This window comes from Podarcis raffonei, chromosome 5, assembly GCF_027172205.1.
Source record: "Podarcis raffonei isolate rPodRaf1 chromosome 5, rPodRaf1.pri, whole genome shotgun sequence".
Lineage (NCBI taxonomy): Eukaryota > Metazoa > Chordata > Lepidosauria > Squamata > Lacertidae > Podarcis > Podarcis raffonei.
In genome coordinates this window covers 31,348,737-31,368,372 of record NC_070606.1, presented here as the reverse complement: position 1 = coordinate 31,368,372, position 19,636 = coordinate 31,348,737, and the positions used below count along the sequence as shown (strand labels likewise).

General features: G+C 40.8%; 1 protein-coding gene across 31 annotated transcripts in view; it reads right to left on the bottom strand.

Moving 5' to 3' along the window:
• COL13A1 (collagen type XIII alpha 1 chain) overlaps positions 1–16,912 on the bottom strand; it is an 83,467-nt gene extending 66,555 nt beyond the window's left edge. For 11 of the 31 annotated variants that reach the window (XR_008330533.1, XR_008330535.1, XR_008330530.1 and 8 more), the window contains exons 1-6: positions 16,391–16,910; positions 13,339–13,365; positions 9,801–9,851; positions 1,973–2,008; positions 1,396–1,422; positions 445–471 (exon numbers count right to left, since the gene is read on the bottom strand). Coding sequence is in view for 9 of the 31 variants with exons in the window: in XM_053388477.1 (XP_053244452.1) it covers positions 445–471; positions 1,396–1,422; positions 1,973–2,008; positions 9,801–9,851; positions 13,339–13,365; positions 16,391–16,411 (189 nt within the window). In the remaining 22 variants the exon portion in view is untranslated. Of the gene's footprint in view, positions 1–444; positions 472–1,395; positions 1,423–1,972; positions 2,009–9,800; positions 9,852–13,338; positions 13,366–16,390 lie in introns of all 31 variants that reach the window. The other 20 variants (XR_008330538.1, XR_008330537.1, XR_008330542.1 and 17 more) reach the window with 5 other exon arrangements.
• Between the last annotated feature and the right edge of the window lie 2,724 nt (positions 16,913–19,636).

Below are 19,636 nucleotides of genomic sequence, written 5' to 3'. Positions count from 1 at the left end.
AAATTTGCCAGCAGAAATCACTTTCCTGCTTTCATTGCTAGAGTAGGAAGAGAAAAGAATGGGAGATCTATTCCAGGTAGGGCTGCCATATGTCCGGAATTTCCCGGACACAGCTTGGATTTGTCCTTCGAAAATGGTGTCCTGGTGGAATTTTCAGAAACTGGTTAAAATGTCCAGGAAAACCCAGGCGTATGGCAGCCCATATTGGAAGTGTTGCATTTTTGGTGAATTTCTGCAAAAACACAAAACCAAAAAAAAAAAAAAAAGCTTTAAAACTCAGCAACCTTTGTGTCCAGATTTTCACTTATTGAAATATGGCAACCCAAGTTCCATTTTGAAATGAGGACCCCACAAACCCGCCCTGGCAGTCTTGCCCTTTTACAAGCTTGAAAGTCTCCAGCTCGACCCAGCATATTGCACAGAAATAGATTAAAGTCTTATTACCACTTCTCCCTTCTGTCCAGGTTGCCCCTGAAATAGAAAGGAAGACTGCATCAGGGGTGGCCATTCTAGTTACTAGGACATTTTGAAGCCTCAGACTTCTGCAATTGTCATTACCGTTTAGTCATGCGTTCTCCTGTTGCTTTCCTACAGCAATGGTTTTCTCATGGTTTGGACATCTAAAGCCCTAAGTGGTTTGGGATCATGTTATCTGAAGGGCTGCCTGCAAGTGGATGAGCCTGCTGAAGAATTGAAATGAAAGCTGTGACCCTGCTCTCTTAACTGGCTAGCAAGAGCCATTAAGCTGGCAGGTAGCAGGAACAGGGCTTTCTTAAAGGTGGCCCCACACATTTGGAACTCACTCCTCACAGAGATACATAAAGCTGGCCTCTTGCAGTAGGGCCCAAATTTCAGGCAGAGCAGCCTTCCTGACACTGGTTCCTACACAGCCCTGACCTTTCAGCCCCTGCGCCCCTGCAGCAGTGCAAATGTTGAGAGGATGGCTCTACCTCACCACAATGGCCGCCACTGGCCTCATCGCTACTAGTCTTTAAAAGAATTTCTGAAGATATATTTATTCAGGTCTAGTTTTGGCTGAATTGTGATGTGGGTCCATATCTTGTAAGTGTATTTTCCCCCATGTGTCCTGGAAATTGGGTTTTAAAGCTTTCAAAATTTAAACAAACACACATATAAAAATAGAAACACTGGTGTATGATAGGTAGATGTTAAAAAAGTCTCCAACTATATAAGTTACATTTCTGACAAGTCTAATTTCTAAGATGTGTCTTTTGGTGGTCTGAACACCAGCACTACTTCACATATATGGATTTGCCCAGAATTATTGAAACAAATGATTGAGAGATAAACATTTTGAAAGTGTTATTGACAGAAAGCTGCTGACTAGGAGTATGAGCAAGAACAAGAGTCAGGGGAGGGGAAATATTCACTTACTGGTTTGCCGTCTAAACCAATCTGACCCTGAAATTAAGACAAAAGAAAAGAGGTGAACAGTTGACTTTTTGTGTAATTCTATACAGGTCTACTCAGAAGCAAGCCCCACTGGGTTGAATAGGGCTTTCTCCCAATAAAGTATGTAGCAATGAAGTCTAAAACAGGCAAATATTCAGACTGTGTTCATAGCCCATATATACAGCCCACAAGACTGAATACCTGACAGGTCTTGGACAGAAAACACAAGGGAGTCTAGTGACTGAAAAAGCATTGCAACAGATCTAGAAATTAGTTCAAATCACAACACGTATTTATAGTTTTATGTTACAGTTTTTGCTTTAATGACTCATTTGTAAGGAAAATATAGGAGATCTCTCTACTTGCAATTTTTTTAAAACAATAAATACATTTTTAATGAAATCAAAGCACTGAATGAAATAGCAATGTCTTTTCTGTGACACAATCCCCAGCCATCCATTTTTAGAACAGATGCGTCAAGAGGCATTTAGTTTAAGGGATGCTGCACTTAGAAATATATCATTCATACATACCAGTATGCATTAGCAGTGCCACTTACCGGAAACCCAGGAAAACCTCTTGTTCCAGGCTGTCCCTGAATAGAATGAAGCGGAAAAAGAGATTAGAAGAAACAGATGAGACAGCAACATGTGTGACTAAATCACTCCATCAGGCCTTGTGATTTCCTACTCTCCATCATTTGCCAGATGAAAATATGTACACTTGTTTTACATGACCTGAGGGATTAGCTCTTGACTGCGGAGAACTAGTACAAAATGAAGCCATTTCTGTGGTGTCTGGAAGCTACCGCAAGTCACTAAATAATATTGGACTCTCTAATCTCAAGTTGCACATTTCTCCACCACTCAGAAAATGCTTCTGTTGATGCTCAGCCACCACAAATCTTTAAATGTTTCAGTAACCTTTTAAGTGTAGTCCCCAATACCTTATCCCCCCCCCCCAAATTACAAGTCTTAGACCTTTAAACATATTGCTAATGCGGCTTCTGTTCCTTCTGCATTTGCTCCCACACTGTTCTGGGCACAGAGAAAGACTTCCATCCATGTGGTTCAGCTTGACTGAGGATATATTTATAAGCTATGCAAATGATAGGTCTTCTATGGGCTGGGCATTGCTTATGTGTCCTGCAAACACACCATGAGGCCAAACCATGTGGGCAACCTATGCCTGAATCAGTGTGGAAAGAACTGCAGAACCTGGAGCAAACACACCAGGAAGGGTGATATGTGCAAATAAGGTCTTGAGCCCAAAGGAAATAAGCAGATGCACAATGGCCAGCCACTTGGAATCCCAACTACATGAAGATTGCTCCATGTGACAAAGTGCTGATGTGAAGCTCCTCACCACATGGATTCAACACTTACTATGCTGATTCCATCACATCACTGTAAACCATCAAACAAAGCAAACTGCCGAGCATGCTCAGTCCTCACTGAATTCTTGAGAATTGACTTTGGCTTTTAAAGATTGTCGAGCTTCTGCAAACTTTGGTCTTCCCATAAGAAGGCTGACAAGTCCTTCTTGCTTCTTGGTGGGTCCATTTTGGCTCCAATCCTGTCAGTGCTTACCACCTGAGCTCACTATTAGAAGGAGGGATGCTAAGAGAAGCCTGTGCAAGGTTATCGCAAAGAACCTGGTATTCCACTTCCCAAACAGATACAATTATAACTGCTGGAGGATATAACACAAATAACCGGTGTTGAGGAAATTAAAAGGAAAGCAGTTCTGTGGAAGAGACTATGTAATTTCCAATTTCCCTTCAATTGTTCTTCAGCTATAGCCACTCAGGCTGGTTTCACATGAATGATGGGAAATAAAGAGGCCCAGCAGCATTACAGAAGGGTTCGTTTTGAATTCCAGACAGTTTGTCTGAAGTTTCTGAATCAATTACATGTGTGTTATAAATTCAAGCTTGCTCACCAGTCCTTTTGGTGCAGTTTGCAGTGCCTGGGATCACTTTATAGGAATACTTTATATAACCGCATCACAGTGCCATAAAATGAGGCATTTAATGGTGGTCAATCAGCTGTGAGATGTATACTGAGCCTCAAAGATGATGGTGGTCTTGATCACTCAAGCCCAGTTGTCTGGCTTTCATATCTCCTCATTCATTTTACCCATAAGGAAAATGTTGAAGCAAATATGGTTGCCAGAACAGTCCCAAGCAAGGGTGGTATGCAATGCCAACAGGAGATGGAGCAACAAATGTGTACATCCTGTGCCTGTTCCCAGAAGTCCCTTTCTGGTTGTTCTGTGTATTTCAACTGTACCTAGTTTGCACTTTCACCGTGTAGCTAATTTTAAGGTTTACTTGCTAAGGGTGCCTGGAAACAATGCTGCCTATTTTTACTTCTCTGATCTGACAATTTTGCAAGTATCTATTGGATTTCGAATTTCTGATAAACATCAGTGCTTGGAGACATGTCACAACTCATGACTGGCTAAAATGTTTCTGACACATGTGTTCAGAGAGAGAGAGAGAGAGAAGGTAATGTACATCATATATTAGTGTTTTTTCACTGGACTTGCTCATATTGTTATAAGCATACTCTTCAATAATACAAAACGGTTCATACTTTGGGTGTGCATAGTCTGGAACTTGATTGCTAGTGGCTTATACAAGCCACTGCACGAGTATGTGTGCCATGAACAGTTGTTTCATGCGCTGGCTTACTGCTTTTTTGTTTTAATTGATATTGTGGGTTTAAAAAATTGTGATGTGGTTTTACGGCCATGTTTGCATGTAACACTAAAGTATGGTTTGGCATTACATGCACAAGCATCAGGCTTGCAGACTCCCCCCACCCAATAATAGCCACGAGCATATTGCAGGCATCTGCTTTCACTTTTAAACTAATTAGAACTAATAGTTTTAAACTATGGTTTGTTAATCAGCCATATCACAAACCCTGGTTTGAACCTGGTTTGTTTCAACTAACCATAGGAGGAACAGGGGAGCAAAATGTAAGCCCAAATTCATGTACAGCACACCAATCACTAAACCATTGTTTAGGTCCATTATGTTGTAAATCACTAAGTTCGTAAGCCCACACTAAGAAGGAAGGACACGGATGTAACCGAACAAATAAAAAATAACATCCTATCTTCTCACTCTCTATATAGCACATACATCTATTATAAACACTGCAAGTCTCCAGTTTTCTCTCTTTCACAAGGAAACTGACCCTCTAAAACTTCCCCTGGGACTTCCTAATACTCTCGGAAATGGAGACACCCTTCTTTGTCTAATAGACAAAGAATAGTTACATGCTATTGTTCTACAATCTGATCCAAAGAAACATTCAGTGCTTAGTTACAAGTTTACTCATGTGTGTAAATTGTTTATATAAGCAATTGCTTACATTTACCTCAATTGCTGAACAAAACAAAACAAAATGGGGAAACGATTATAAACTCTTATAGCAGATTTAAGATTGAGAAGAGTCCAGATAAAGGTGCTGAAAATCTCAACCTCTTTCCATTTAATACTTAGCACAATCTAAGACAGGCACAGGTAGACCAGGTCTGCAGGATCTAATTGCGTTTGCAGTAGAATTGCAAGCTCTACCAACCAAACCCAGGTGCAAAATAGTAGCAGCAGGAGGAGCCAGATGGCAAGCAGTAGCTCATATGCTAGATATAATTACTTACTACATAGGTTATACACTAGGATAACCTGTACAAAAATAGCCTAATTTCTAATAGCCTAATTTAGAAAGTGGGGAAGCCTTTTTGTTGTTGCCAGTGAAAGTCTGAAACCCTATTATACACAATAAACTGTAGCAAATCTGCTGCTGTATTACAGTCATTTTAGAAGTAAAAGTAGCCCTAGGGTTTCACAGTTACTCTGTAAGGCAATTGTTTGCAAACTTTTTCTCTTGAGACATTTGCTTGTCTACCATGGAACCTCTGCTCGTTAGTGGAACGTTCCAAGTAAGGACTGTGGGGGAGGGGGGATTCAGTCCAGTTCACATGTATAGGCAAATCCTTCAGTTTCACACTTTCCAAACCAGATCAGAATTGAAATACTGTCATCTTTCAAAATTCATACTTAACTGAACTTTGCAAGTCAGTTCTCCAATCAATGTGTACAAAAGATACATTATATTAGGGGAAAGTGTGTGTGTGTGTGTGTGTGTGTGTGTAGTGAGAACAACCAAAAGTGTGTTATGTCAGGGGAAACTGCTTGTAAAATATGCACATTAGTCAAACTGCATACAGAAGTGTGTCTATTGGCAGAAATTCCCACTAAAATACTGAAGAATTTTCACAGGGATTTTATTTTTTCAATTCACAAATTGCTGCAGAAATATGGAGAACTGAATTTAAGAATGAAAAAAATGAGAAACAGAAAGAACTGAAATTAGCAGATCCTTCTATTTAATTCCAGGGCATTTTGTAGAATTGTCATTCAGTTCATGTGCGGCACTCATTGGATCCTATTGTTTTCCCCACTTTAACAAAACCTAGAATACATCCACCCACCCTGTACCTGGGAACATTCCTGGTATTAGTGGGCAAGCTGTTTTTTGGAGAAGTTTGCCTGCCCTTACTGAATGTTTCATCGAAGAATCTTTAATAAGCTTCCATGGAACCCTAGAATTACCAAGTGCATGCTTTGAAAACCATTGCTTTTTGACATACACCCTGCTTTCATATTACAAAAGGGCTTTCACAAGCCAGAGAATGAAGACCAAAATCGTCTTAGAAATTCCTTGGAGAATTACTGTGGCTATAAAGTGCCTTAAATTGCTCCAAACAGCGCTTTTTAAAAATGCTGGTGTGACTGGAGTAGACTTGCTTAAAAATTATTAAGCTTTGTGATGTTGCATTTGGTCATATTGGCTTTGGCAGAATATATAAAACCACCTGGAGCCACTGGCTAAGGACCAAGGGGAGATGATCTGCTATAAATTCCATGGCCTGTCCACTCCGTAGCTTTCCGAAACAACAAGAAAGGAGAGGATCTCACTAATAAATCTCTGCATGTAGATTGTCTCTGAACGTTGATGGACAAGAAAGGGCTGAGAAAAGAATAGTTAGAGGAAAGCCGGAAAGGGTGCAACTTGGCCTCTGATACCTTCCTTGTAAACTGCTACGCTGCTCCTTTCGACTCTTTAGGCTGGAGACAATAAAAGGCCAGAGCAAAAGTTCAAGCACTAGAGATTCCAAGAAGCATGGAGCTTTCTCTTCCTCAAATGTTTGTATCAAGTTCTCAAGAATAGAACTCTGGGAACTGCCAAGTCGTGGAACGCGTCTGTTTCTGCCATGCTCAGCACGATGCTTTGCTCAAGCCAGCAAACCCAAGTAATGTTAAGCAGCTGAAAAGCTCTGGATGTGCAACTGCTCACATCATCTCGCCTCCAAAAGACAGTCTGGAAACTATTTGTCATCTCACATCTGTCTAAAGCATGCTGTTATTCCAGAGTACTCCTGCGTTTCTTTGCTATCAAGGTGCTCCTTAGCGCTTATCACCAGGTCACCATAAAACTAAATCATCTTTGCAATTGATTTGGAGAAGGAGATGGAGAAAAAGCATTTTCCCCTGTACTGATGATTATGGCAGGCAACAATTCACTTCAAGCATAATACGTGCCTTATTAAAGCCACAGTCCTGAAATTATTTCCTCTCAAGTAGTTTCACTCTAATAAAGCTTAGGTAAATGCTCTCCAGTGAGGAGTCTCAAGGCAAAATCAACATGCCTTTTCATTTTTGTAAAACTGGCCCTCAAAGATGGGTTGGAAAAGGCAGGTTGCAGGAGTCTTGTGGGCAAATTGCCAAGTTATCAGTGAGAGGGTGTTGCGGACAGTATGATTTCATTTCCTGGTTAGAAGCTGAAATTGCTAGATTCATCATGCACAAAGACAACGTTCTGCTGTGCAATTGCCTCTTTTATATCACTTTAGCCTTCTTAAAACTTTCAGCTCCCAACACTTCTCTGTCTGCATTTTTCTTTCCTGCCTCTCTTATCCTTGAAATGCAAATCCTGGCAGCAAAATTATTTTACTCCCAAAAGAAAGTATACTAAGGGACAGGATGAATCAGTACTGAACCTACTCTATAATTATACAGATGCAGGTTGCACCATCACTCATAATTCAAAGTTGTAATTTGCCTTCTCCGGCCAAAGCTGCAGCACAATGTGGGCTGCTCATTAATGCAAAACTGAGGGAAAGAATCCATCCCCTTTCACACATTGTGCTTATGATATTCATTACTGTTTGCAGAAGAACACTGTTGAGTCATAAAAAGCCGAGTCACAGCCATTCTGTATAAAATCAACATGAGGAGGAGATTCATGCTCACTAGCCCTGGCCCTGCCTTGCATACGCTTCCCTGGCCTTGCGTATGGACTATGTGCACACATGCTGAACACTTTATGTTCTGAATGTGGAATCTGTATTCTGCTGTGGGACACACTTTGAGGCTCAGGGGTGGGGTCATGAAGTGCAATCCTGCTTCCTCTTCCGTGTAATGTTTGTATCCAGAGCGGCATTGTGAAAAGGGCATATAACATTCTGTTAGCGTGTGGAGCAGTTTTCAGCTTAGTTATGCAATGGAGAAAAATCACAGGTCACAGTCCAACACAGAGATAAATGCACTTAAATCATTGGTTTTAGTAGCCTGAGCATACCTAACTGTGTGCTAGATTGTGGCCACTGAGTATTATGGCAACATATGAACACTATAGACTAGTAGGCAGTAAAAAGAGAGAAACTTGGCAACTTTATGTTTTCAGTCAGAAAATAAAATGGGCTGAAACACATAAAAATGCAACATAAAACAAATAAGCACCTCAGCGATCCTCCCCCCCCCCCAGTTTGTCTCCTGGTTTTACCTGCATCTGCAAGCCCAAGCATAAATAATGCAATCTCCCAAAGATACTAACTTTTAGACATAAAATACATGAAGCTGCCTTGTACTGAGACAGGCCATCTGTCACAGGATTGCCTAATCTGATTGACAGTGACTCTTCAAGGCCTCAGTCACAAATCTCTTCCACCCTAGCTGACATTATTTAACTGAAAGTGCCAGGGGTTAGGCCTGGCAACCTCTACCAGTGCATGCCTCTCTCTCTCTTGTAGTCAACTAACAAGACACCCCATTCTGTTTTCACTAAAGTGGACAGTAGTTTTGTGGCAAGACCTCCCTGAGAAATTCTGCTGGTCTCATCAACAAACTTTCCACACCTCTCTGAATTCCACAGATGTTTTGCCTGAGAAGAAACCCAACAAAACCTCTTAGAATTTTACCATAAATAAAATCTTGAAGCACCACCAATTCATTTCTTACAGTGTTGAATGCTGCTAATATGGTTCACCTTGGGTTGATGAAGAAGAGAGGGGGATCTGGGTCCTTTTTTAAAGCATTCAGGTGAAGCAATACCTATTGTTTAGTATATGCACATAAAAATCTGGGGCAAAATAGCAACACATGCCTCCTGACAAGTCAAGGTACATCAAACCTAAGGGTGTTCAAGTTGTTTTGGCCCTGAGGCAGAAAAATCCCACAAGCACCTTTCTTGGGGAATAAAAATGCAACAGGAATAAATTTTGCTATTTCATAGAACCTATAAAATCAGGTGCTTGAGGCAACCAATTCACTCCGCCTAGTAATAGGGCTAGCCCTGCTAAAAGCTCTGCAGCAATAATCAAACAAACAATATTTTGACAAAATTCTTTTGTCCCCTGCAACTTGGCTGTTGTCCACCTGCAGAAAGTAGGTGGCCATGGTCCTTTCTTTTGGAGACACTTGTCAGCAGACCTTCAGTCGTGAAGTCAGATGTAGCAAACAGCCTAAGCTAGTAAGTCCTCTGTAGTAGACCAGAAACTTCTGCTGTGAAAGTTCCTTACTTCCTTCAGCTACACTCTCGGTGAAGAGTCTTGCTCCTTGCAAAGTTTTTTTGGGGGGTGGGGGAATACTACCATAAATTTTCTGGGAAACAACGTCAAATTTCTTTCTATTACATTGCACCAGAAATCAGTGACCAGTTGGTATTATCTGAAGGCAATACTATTTTTATTTTTTTGCTAAAAAACAAGGGTGTGTAATATGCTTTCTGTTACTGGCTTTTCCCTTTAGACCAGAAAATATTTCCTTTTCTTTTAAACACAGGAGGGAAAACCACTGGTACGGCCAGTTTGAGCTTTTGTGCTGAGACTGATGTACTTTCTAACCAATATATATAGTCTGTAATTTCAATATAAAAACAAATCTGGCCAGGGATGTAAACCACATCATTTAGCATTACAGGCCGTTTGAGCTGACTAGTGGCATTTTCCCACTCCCTGTATTTTTTGGGCAACTCATCCATACCCTTTAAAAATTAAAGTAGAAGAAAAAAAAAACAGAGAAGGCAACTTACTGGTGGGCCACGGGGACCGATGATGGATATGCCGGCTTCTCCTGGGGCTCCCTGCAAGGGATGGGAGGAGGAGGAGAAGGAGAACATGGACGTGAAAATCAAAACCAAAACAAGACTGGGAAATGGCTTAGAGTTGGCTGTTGAAGAAAAAGAAGGAAGGGAAGTATTTGAGAGTGGGAGGAAAATACACGAATGTAAGTGACAAAGCCAAAGCGAATATTTAAAGTTAAAGATTCAAATGAACAACAACTGAGGGCTGAAAGGAAAGCGTGGCCAAGGAAATAATGAAGAGGAAAAAGGAAAGTTTACAAAAGAGATTAAAAGGAACAATACATCTGCACACTCTTGAGAAAAAAAATGATCAAAAGCAGGTTTCTTCCAGTTAAAACAGCAGGTCCCTTGGCCTTTTCCAAACAAGACGGGGAGCCATTTTGAACCTATTCTGAAATCAGATCAAAGCATCATTTGCGGCTCCTTGAGGATAGAAAGTATAATCTCACTATGTAGAGATTATGACTCTACTCTCTTGTGCCAGAGTTGTCTCACTTCTAGTTATCATTATCTTTATCCCCACGACGGAGTGAGCTCCCGTTGCTCAGTCCCTGCTCCTGCCAACCTAGCAGTTCGAAAGCACGTCAAAGTGCAAGTAGATAAATAGGTACCACTCCGGCAGGAAGGTAAACGGCGTTTCCATGCGCTGCTCTGGTTCGCCAGAAGCGGCTTAGTCATGGTGGCCACATGACCCGGGAGCTGTACGCCGGCTCCCTCGGCCAATAAAGCAAGATGAGCGCCGCAACCCCAGAGTCGGTCACAACTGGACCTAATGGTCAGGGGTCCCTTTACCTTTTACACTTTTATGTACACCTAACTTGGCTAGAGAACTGCATCACAAAATTTGGAGAAGTGTTAATTTTGAAGGATGGATGCATTTAGGTTCTCAAGTTGTTTCAGGAAGTGTGAATTAAGTAGGCTTGCTTTCAAATGCAAACTGAAACAAATTTCCACCCTTCATCCCTAGTGGCCACTAACTGCTATTTTCCAACATTTTGGGTAGAGGAGGTGCTACTTATGTTTACCTTCCTTAACTATTTGAGGTTGCCATGGGTTTTTCAGGGGTTTTTTCTTGCTTCAACTTTTTTTAAAAAAAACCTCGCACTGCACACAATGGGACAAGGCTCTCTCCCCAGCTTCATACCATCCACATACTTCCTGAACACCATGGGAGCATCATGCCACTGTGTGGAGCACCGACCTTATTTGTGAAGTTAGAGCTACCCCCACAAAATCCCTTTAGCCACCTTGTAAGGTCAAGACAGGTAAGCAGTAGCCCCACCTCAAAATGTTGAGAGAATTTCTTTCTCATCCCATATTCTTTCAGAATGGCTTCATATTGTCTTTATTTCCCTCAGTGAAGGTCAAAAATAAGCTGGTTGGGTTCTTTGTTTTTGGCAAAGTTCTACGAAGCACTGTTCTAAATATTTGGAATATGATTCACAACTGTCTATGTCATTGGGGATGGAAAATCAGTTTGGTTTTTGTTTAAGTGGGAGACCTAGATAGTAACAAAATTTCTGGAGACAAGGATGCTATTGAAGATTCCACAGCACTGATGGTGCTATGAATCTGGGATTGACTGTATGCTTATTCCAGTGCCCTTGGAATGTCTGCTTAGTTTACAAATGTACAATTTGTAAATGAATAGATAACCATTACAAAAGCTCTATAAATCTCCAGTTCTCTCCCCTCTAAACCTCACTGTCCTCAACACCTTAAATGTTGCATTTTTGCTGCTTATTAATAACAGGGAATGAACAAATGATGGGGGTTTTGAAGTGACTGTAGTGCAAAGAACCTATGTACCCATGAGTAAAGGGTCTCTGCAATCACACAGGATGCACAGGGTGTGCATATAGCCCATATAGAGTTTCCACGTCTTAATTTGGCAAATTATGGACAGCCAGCCATTCACTGCACTAGTGGACAAGAGGAATAGGACATAAGAAGAGCTTAGACAGATAAAAAGGGACAAGTGTCACACCAGCAGCTTGGAGTGGTGGGTTCCCTCTAATAATAAGCTCAGGTGGTGGAGTGCCAAGAGGATTATAGCCAAAACAGGACTTCTGAGAAACAAGAGAGCATGCTTGGATGAATCCTGAGGTATGCAAAACAACGGCCCAATGAGGACAGAGCATGCTCAGTGGCATCCAGGAGTCACAGAATGTTGAGTCCAGTTGGAAAAGGGAAATGGAAAATGGAGAGTGGGTGGGGAGGAGAGGACAAAGCACTGGCCTGCTTGAGTCCCTGACAACTTCCAATATGCTAGAGGAGGGCTGGAGTGCTGGAAAGAACCCTAAGCAGCATTACTTCTGTTAGCAGGTGAGGGTACACTACAGCATTATGCTTCAGGTTCCACTTGTTTTACCTAAACATGCCCAAATATTTAATGTCAACCCTGATGAAGGTTTTTATACTAATTGTCTTGGATGACCTAAAGGAAACCAAGGCCTATGTCTGCAAGCTGCTTTGCTCTTCTGCTCCAGAATATATCATGCAGTATCTTTTCTTCTTCATGTCAGGCTGACAGGATTTCTAAACAGTCAACTTTTTTGTGGTACTTCCTTGGGAAGGACAGAGAATCTGCAGCAAACATCCTCCCCCCTTTTTTTTCTTCTGAGGTGCTGCAACATCTGAAATGATAGTGCTGCTTACTGGCACACACACAACATACATTTGGCGTTTGAAAAAGCCCTAGTTCTGTCTGGGGCAAAGCAAATAAAAATATGATATTTCCATTGCAATCTGTTCTGGGCTACCACTTACCTCTGCCCAAACATAAAAAGAACTGATGCAATGCTTTTCTGGATAGGAGCAAACGAAAACAGCACCACAGATTAAAGTAAACGTTTGAGGGTCCCCTCACACCTGCTTTCCTCAATTATTTTTTATGAGGCTTTCCCTTTAGATAATAGAAGCCTGCAATCAGGAAATGGTGGACCTGGCCCAACACAACACATCTGGCTGCCTAGGACGCAGCTGGTGCAGTTAACCACATTTCCACGTGTATCTTTCCTGAACGCACCAATCACAGCTGTCAGCAACAAAACAGAAAATGGTTCCAGAAAATACCAGAAAGGTCCAGCTGCAAATGTTGAGCTTGCCTAGCCAGCCTTCACAATGTTAGTATAAATTATAGTAAACAATTTTTTCCCTGCTGTCTTGGAACATGTGTGGGCTCTTTCCACAGAGTGCCAGGGGAAAAAACCCACCCTGCTATTTCTTATTTGCACATATTAATTTCTGTAAAGTTTGTACTTCTAAACCGGGCCTTTGGCTCACATAGAGGATGGGATTTCTTCCTTTCTTCTAGCCCAGGAAGAGCAGGGATGGAAGTTAGAGAGGGATAACTTGGACTAATTTCCAACCACATGGCAAACTTGTTGTCAGGGCAAAATACCTTGGTTAGGGAGGTGTTTCCAGGGGACATAGGGTTTTTTTAGGACACGGTAATGAAGTGATGAGCTGGAAAGAGCTGACTCACCTTCTCTCCAGGTTGCCCCTTTAGTCCCTGGGCCACCATTTACACCAGTCGCAGCCACATGCAAGAGGGTGAAGGAAGAGAGAAAGAGAGACACAAACACAGGAGTCAGTGTTAAGGCACACTAAGCCCCCAAACAACATAGATGCACACACAGAAGCACACACACAAAAATCCCCATGTGACAAACATTGAAACATGCTTTGTTTAATGCTCACGCACAAGCACAGTGGATGGCAACCTTTGCTTCAGACTCCCTCCCATTTAAACCACTTTTAAGAATTCCTGTCTCTGGATAGGGGAGTGCATCATATGGTGAAAAACTGTTCCTGAAACGTACCATAAGGGTTTGCATAAAAGTATGTATATATTTCTCTTTTTTAAAATCTACATACGTAGAAAACTAGTATGCCTGGGAGATGTGTTCCAGCCCGGTCTTATCAATAAGATGCTACTTTTTATGTTTAGGAATTTTATATGTGTGGGACAGAGGGCACATTCAGTCATGCAATTGCTCATCTGCAGTCTGAAGTGGTACGGAACAGGGATTGTTTTGCATCATGATTAACTCTTTGTCCAAAGACCCTAAAGAAGCCTAAGAAGGCGGCAGGAGCTGCTGCAGCTGAAGCTAGGAACCCAGCTTAAGTTCAAGAATGGCAAAACAAATGGTATGCGTTAGCAGTAAGCTCATAGAGTTAGCTAGGCTGGGCTAGATTTAAGCTCAAAAGTCAGCAATGGGGAAGGAGCAAGAGATTTGGCAAGGTTCCTTAGACCCACCGCAATCAAGAAAGATTTACTGTTTGGAAGATCAGTTCTGATGGCGTCACTTAATGCAAGTTCACCCCATCCTAGTCAATGCCACAATAACCAGAATAAAAGCATCCCTTTGGCAAGGTAATCTGTTGTTACCACCCAACACACCACTGAAGCACGAGCATTTGACCAATTATAAACAAAATATTAACCTGAATACTAGAGCTGAACTGCAGACTACTCTTCAGTTGATGGTATGTTAAAAAGAACCTGAATGCCAACACCATTCTCAACAGTTTTTCCTTGATATTCCCAAGGATATATGTATTTGTTTTGCAGACTCAGAAGTCAACTCATAGCCAAAAGCTGCTGAAGTGGTGTACAATAAGATAAAATAAAATCCAGAAGACACAGACTTCATAAACTGAAAACAAGAAAACTACTTCTACAATGGTATACTTAACATTCCATAAAAGACACTGCAGCCTTCATGGATTTATCGTATTGTCAATTTGCTCTTTTACTTAACACATTTCCCCTAACATTCTATTTAAATTCACTGCCCTCCATTTTAAACTTGTTGTTTCTTGCATTTCTTGTGAAGAATGTGGAAATTCTCACTTGGTTTGACATCTTCTTTCTAATAACGACTTTCAGATATTTGAAATTTGTCAATGCATTTCTTTAGTGGAGGTTAAACATGCACAGGTCTCTCAGTCTGTCTTCATATGACTTGATCTTCTAGACCTTTTGTAATACATGTAGCTATTCTGTAAATTTTCTCCCATTTCTCAAGACTTTTAAAAACAACAACTGATACCCAGAACTAAACAATACTTCCAATATTGTGCAGCTTTAGCCACCATGAAATATAGCTGCATGCAAGATTATATGACCAACACCCACTAGAAATTTTCACCTATCAACACTCTTTCCAGAAGTGTTTCCTCAAAAATACAATCAAGTCTTGCATGACTACTTGGATGTCAGATGTCCCATCATTTGGGGCAACATCACAGGTGATGGAGTGAAGTTTTTGATCATTCTATTTATGTTTGCTAATTAACTTGCTGATTTGAGAAGTTCCTGGTCTTGGTGGCCTTTGTAGAGTACATTTTCAAATGCTCTGGTCTTTATCATTTGGTTATTTACTTGAAATGTTCATGTTTTGACTTCTAATTGGCGTGCATTTGATGTATTACAACACAGATCATTTGGAATCAACCTATGAGGCAGACCATAGGCAGAAGCTTGAGTGTATCTTGAGTGAACCAGGAATGAGGGTGCCAATTGTTGCATTTATTTTATGCCTTTTTTGTACATTGGAAAAAGTTTCATTGTTTTTCTTCTTAACTAGGGGGACGCTCATTCTGTCAATATTTGAGATTCAAGTTTGAGGTATGTCAAACAAAAACATTTTCTCACATCTACAACACATCCAGGTGCATGGAATAATGCCTTTGGAATTATTAGTTTTTATGCATGTTACTGGAAATGCACACAGACTGACATGCACTTGTATGCATTATAGAGGACAACACTTCTTTGGTCAGTGAGTGTGGGAATATATTCTTGCAGTGTTGTTTCTTAACTACAGGAAAGCAGCAGAGTGTACTCCCCCAATCTTTAAATTACAGGTTGCAGACACTTCTTTGGGAGGTGATATGACAAGAGAACATTTAGCAGTGGTTAGCATTAAATTGAAACATGTTCCACCTTTATGGTGTTGACATTGCTATGTTGTCCCAAGAGAACAATGCTCATCCTTAGGCCAAAAATGTGTAACTGTTTAATCTTTGCAGTTATTTACACCCTTTTCCAACTCTGGGAAAGCTGTAAGAAAGTAATCTGTTTTAGAAGCAATCCTTCCCTGCCACACACACCCATTACTCCTGTTTCAGCTGAAAACCTGGTGCTATAGGGCCTATAGTACAGGCAATCCTCCAAACAGATCAGTTTCTTTTTCACATCCCACCATTAATTTATGCTCAGTGAGTTTCCATGTAAGTTCTCTTCCTCAGTTAATTAAAGGTCCCTGCAGTTTTATGCAACAGAAGCATCTAGTCGTTGAGATTTCCTCTACCTCTTGCTATGAAGCTCTCAGCAATCAAATCAGTTATTTATTTATTTTAATAGTAGCTGCGTCATGCTTTGCCTTTTGCACAGCCAAACTAGAAATGGACCCAGAGTCATTATTACCCTGAGATAATGAATATATCACGCCTCCCCCACAAAGGGGCCATGGATAGCAAAGGGTTTAGAAGCAGGTGTGTCAGGTAATTGCAAGAGGTTTAAGACTCACCGGTAGTCCACGGATCCCCATGGCGCCTTTGTCTCCCTAACAATTAATGCAAAATCAGAGGGCAGTTGGAAACTGGCCATATGTGGTGCTATAAAGTGACACAAATGAGCTTTTACTTGGCGTTTCAAGCAGCTGCATTGATTAATTTAAAATTTATGTAATTGGTTTAGATGTTTGTGTGTTAGGTTGAAAATACAGAAGTTTGCGTATTTTATGGATTCTGAAGTGGAAACTATGTGGTTGGAGCATCTTCAATGCGACGGTATAAATCTGCTTGCATGGTCTTGTGTGCATATAGGTGTATGTCTAAATATTTTTTAAATATGTCTATAAGTACGTAAGTATAGCTGTGCAGAAAATTGATAAAGAAACATACATGGTGTCATTATATAGAAACATTTTATAGTTTCACAAATTTGCAATATTGCATAACACATCAAAGTTGTTGAGAACATAAGAACAAAACATAAGAAGAGCCTGCTGGATCAGGCCAAAGCCCCAACTAGTCCAGCATCCTGTTATCACAGTGGAAAGAAGAAAATGAGCCCTCTCGTAGTCTAATGACATATTCTGTTTAGCAGTATATTTCCTAATCCATTAGTATAATACAGTGGTACCTCAGGTTAAGAACTTAATTCGTTCTGGAGGCCTGTTCTTAACCTGAAACTGTTCTTAACCTGAGGTACCACTTCAGCTAATGGGGCCTCCTGCTGCTGCTGCTGCACCGCTGCTGCATGATTTCTGTTCTCATTCTGAAGCAAAGTTCTTAACCCGAGGTACTATTTCTGGGTTAGCGGAGTCTGTAACCTGAAGCGTATGTAACCTGTAGCGTATGTAACCTGAGGTACCACTGTAAGTGGTAGCCCATTGGTTCTTAAATTGTGTTTTATTTTGGATCCCTTGCTTGTTTGTTGTGAATCATTATTATGTCACCATGTGGGGAAGGTATTTGAAAGGCTTATGATTATTAATCACCTGCTGTTCTTTGCTTCCATTGCTATTTGTGTGATGGAGAATCACACATTAGCAGAAGGGTCTTTTTAAAAAAAAAAAAACTTGCACTGTCAAAGAAATAAGCAGCTTCTCTGTGGCTTGCCTCTTCAGCCTGAGGTAGAACTACTAACAGGAATCTATAGCTCTTTAGCATTTTCCTTTTTGATTAACAGTGTGGCATAAACATGCCCCTGAAAAATGCACCAGAAGCCCTTGAATCACAGCTAAAGAACCCTTGTGTCAGTTAATTTGAGAAAATCAGTTCTACACTTTTTCAAAATTTTGTTCAAGATATTACTAAGGCAAAGGATGATTTAGGGGAGTACGGCCAGTTTGGTCACACTGGGTGTGCAGCCTCAGGGATGCCGCAACTATGATTTACAATGGAGCGCAAGAAGGGAAGGGGTGCCAAATTTTGGTGTCACACAGGGTGCTGCTGAAATTTGACACCCCAAGGCCTGCCACTGACTAAGGGGCATAGAAATTACCTGTACTTGCTTTAAATGTGCATGTTGTAAGCTGGAAAAAAGTTGAACTTTCAGATCTTCCTGGCTGCAGTCCTAACTATATCTACTAAGAAATCATTGGGGCTTACTCCCAGCTAAGAAGGGGCAGGATTTCAACCTCATAGTGGATGCATGTCTACTTAGAATTAAGTCCCACTAAGTTCATTTGAAATTATCTTAGGTAAGGATGTATACGAGAGTCACGACGTATATTCTAGCACTTATGAGTCTTATGTCTGGTAATGGACTCTCTATTTTGAACAATGTGCATTGCATCATGCCCTGCCCTCTCTGTGCAAAAACATTCCTATATATCTTTACAACCCTAAAGGCTAGCATCATGCTTTTAGACAATGAAATAAAGCTGATCCTATCAAGAAGTTGAATTCTGAACCCAATACTGCCTTCCAGATTCCTGTTGAATCACACCACACACACATCCCTGCCTATGATGTTCAGAATAAATTACTGATGCTTAAGAGAGCAGGATGCCTATCATGTAATGCCAAGAAACACACTCACTCATGAGTAATGTTTATACCCCTCACAGTGCATTGGCACAACCTTCATAGCTTAATAAGTCAGCATGGTTTGCCTGGCTGCCTGCCTACCATGTGTTTCTAAGGTTTTCATCACCAAAGCAGCCAACACACTATACAACCGCATGAAAAACAAGGGCCTATCTTGATGTTCTTATCCCCTAAAATTCCACAGAGTGTGTTTAGGTCCCTTATTTTTATTTCTTTGCATTTGAAAGTCACACTTGCGGGATATTTTATCCAAAGGTGTCCTATCTAAGATCTGAACTACCTTCAAGTCTGACCCTTGTATGGTCTTTCTAGAGAAGAACTTTCCAAACTGATTTCTGAAGCTGAACACATTTTACTCCCAAATTTCAGAAAATTAATCCTAAAGCTCCCTAATTATCAAAGCTGAACCTTTTGGACAGGTAGATCCCATAGCACATGGGTTAATTCAAATTGAAACCAAGAAATAAAAAGTAGGAGAGCTTCTTACTTGACATTTTGAATTGAGGTATAGATACCTGAGTACAAGACATGCACATACTATTAATTTGTACGTGCCTTGGTAAACAGTTCAGTTTTCCCAGATGTTTTTCCATTATCATGTCCATGTATATAACAAGGTTTTTGTTTTTTAATGTACGAAGGCATGTTTTGCAATTGATGGATGCCTAGTCATATATCTTGAGCTCAGATATTTATACACACTGACAAAACAGCAAGCAAGAACAGAACTAAATGTTATGCTTTTCAGACTGAGCTGCCAACAAAAATGATACGCCGGCTTCAAGTTCTCCCACTCGTCCCTGTTATGTTTAGGCATATTGAGCACAATCAAGACATCATCATGTTATACATTTCCCCAGCCCTTGACTGTGGTGTAGGCTGTGTTGTTGGCAGGCCAGGGTAGATGACTATCATGGGTGTCTATTTACATTAATAATAATAATAATTTTATTATATATACCCCACCCATCTGGCTGGGTTTCCTCAGTCACTCTGGGCAGCTTACAGCACATAGAAAAACATAATAAAACGTCAAACATTAAAAACTTCCTGATACTGAAAACTACCTTCAGATGTCCTCTAAAAGTTGTATAGTGCTTTTTCTCCTTGACATCTGATGGGATGGCGTTTCTAAAACTTTTGGGGAGAAAACTCAACAAGAGACTATGGGTTTTGGCACCAACCCCATGTTGGAGCTAAAACTGACTTCTGCCCTG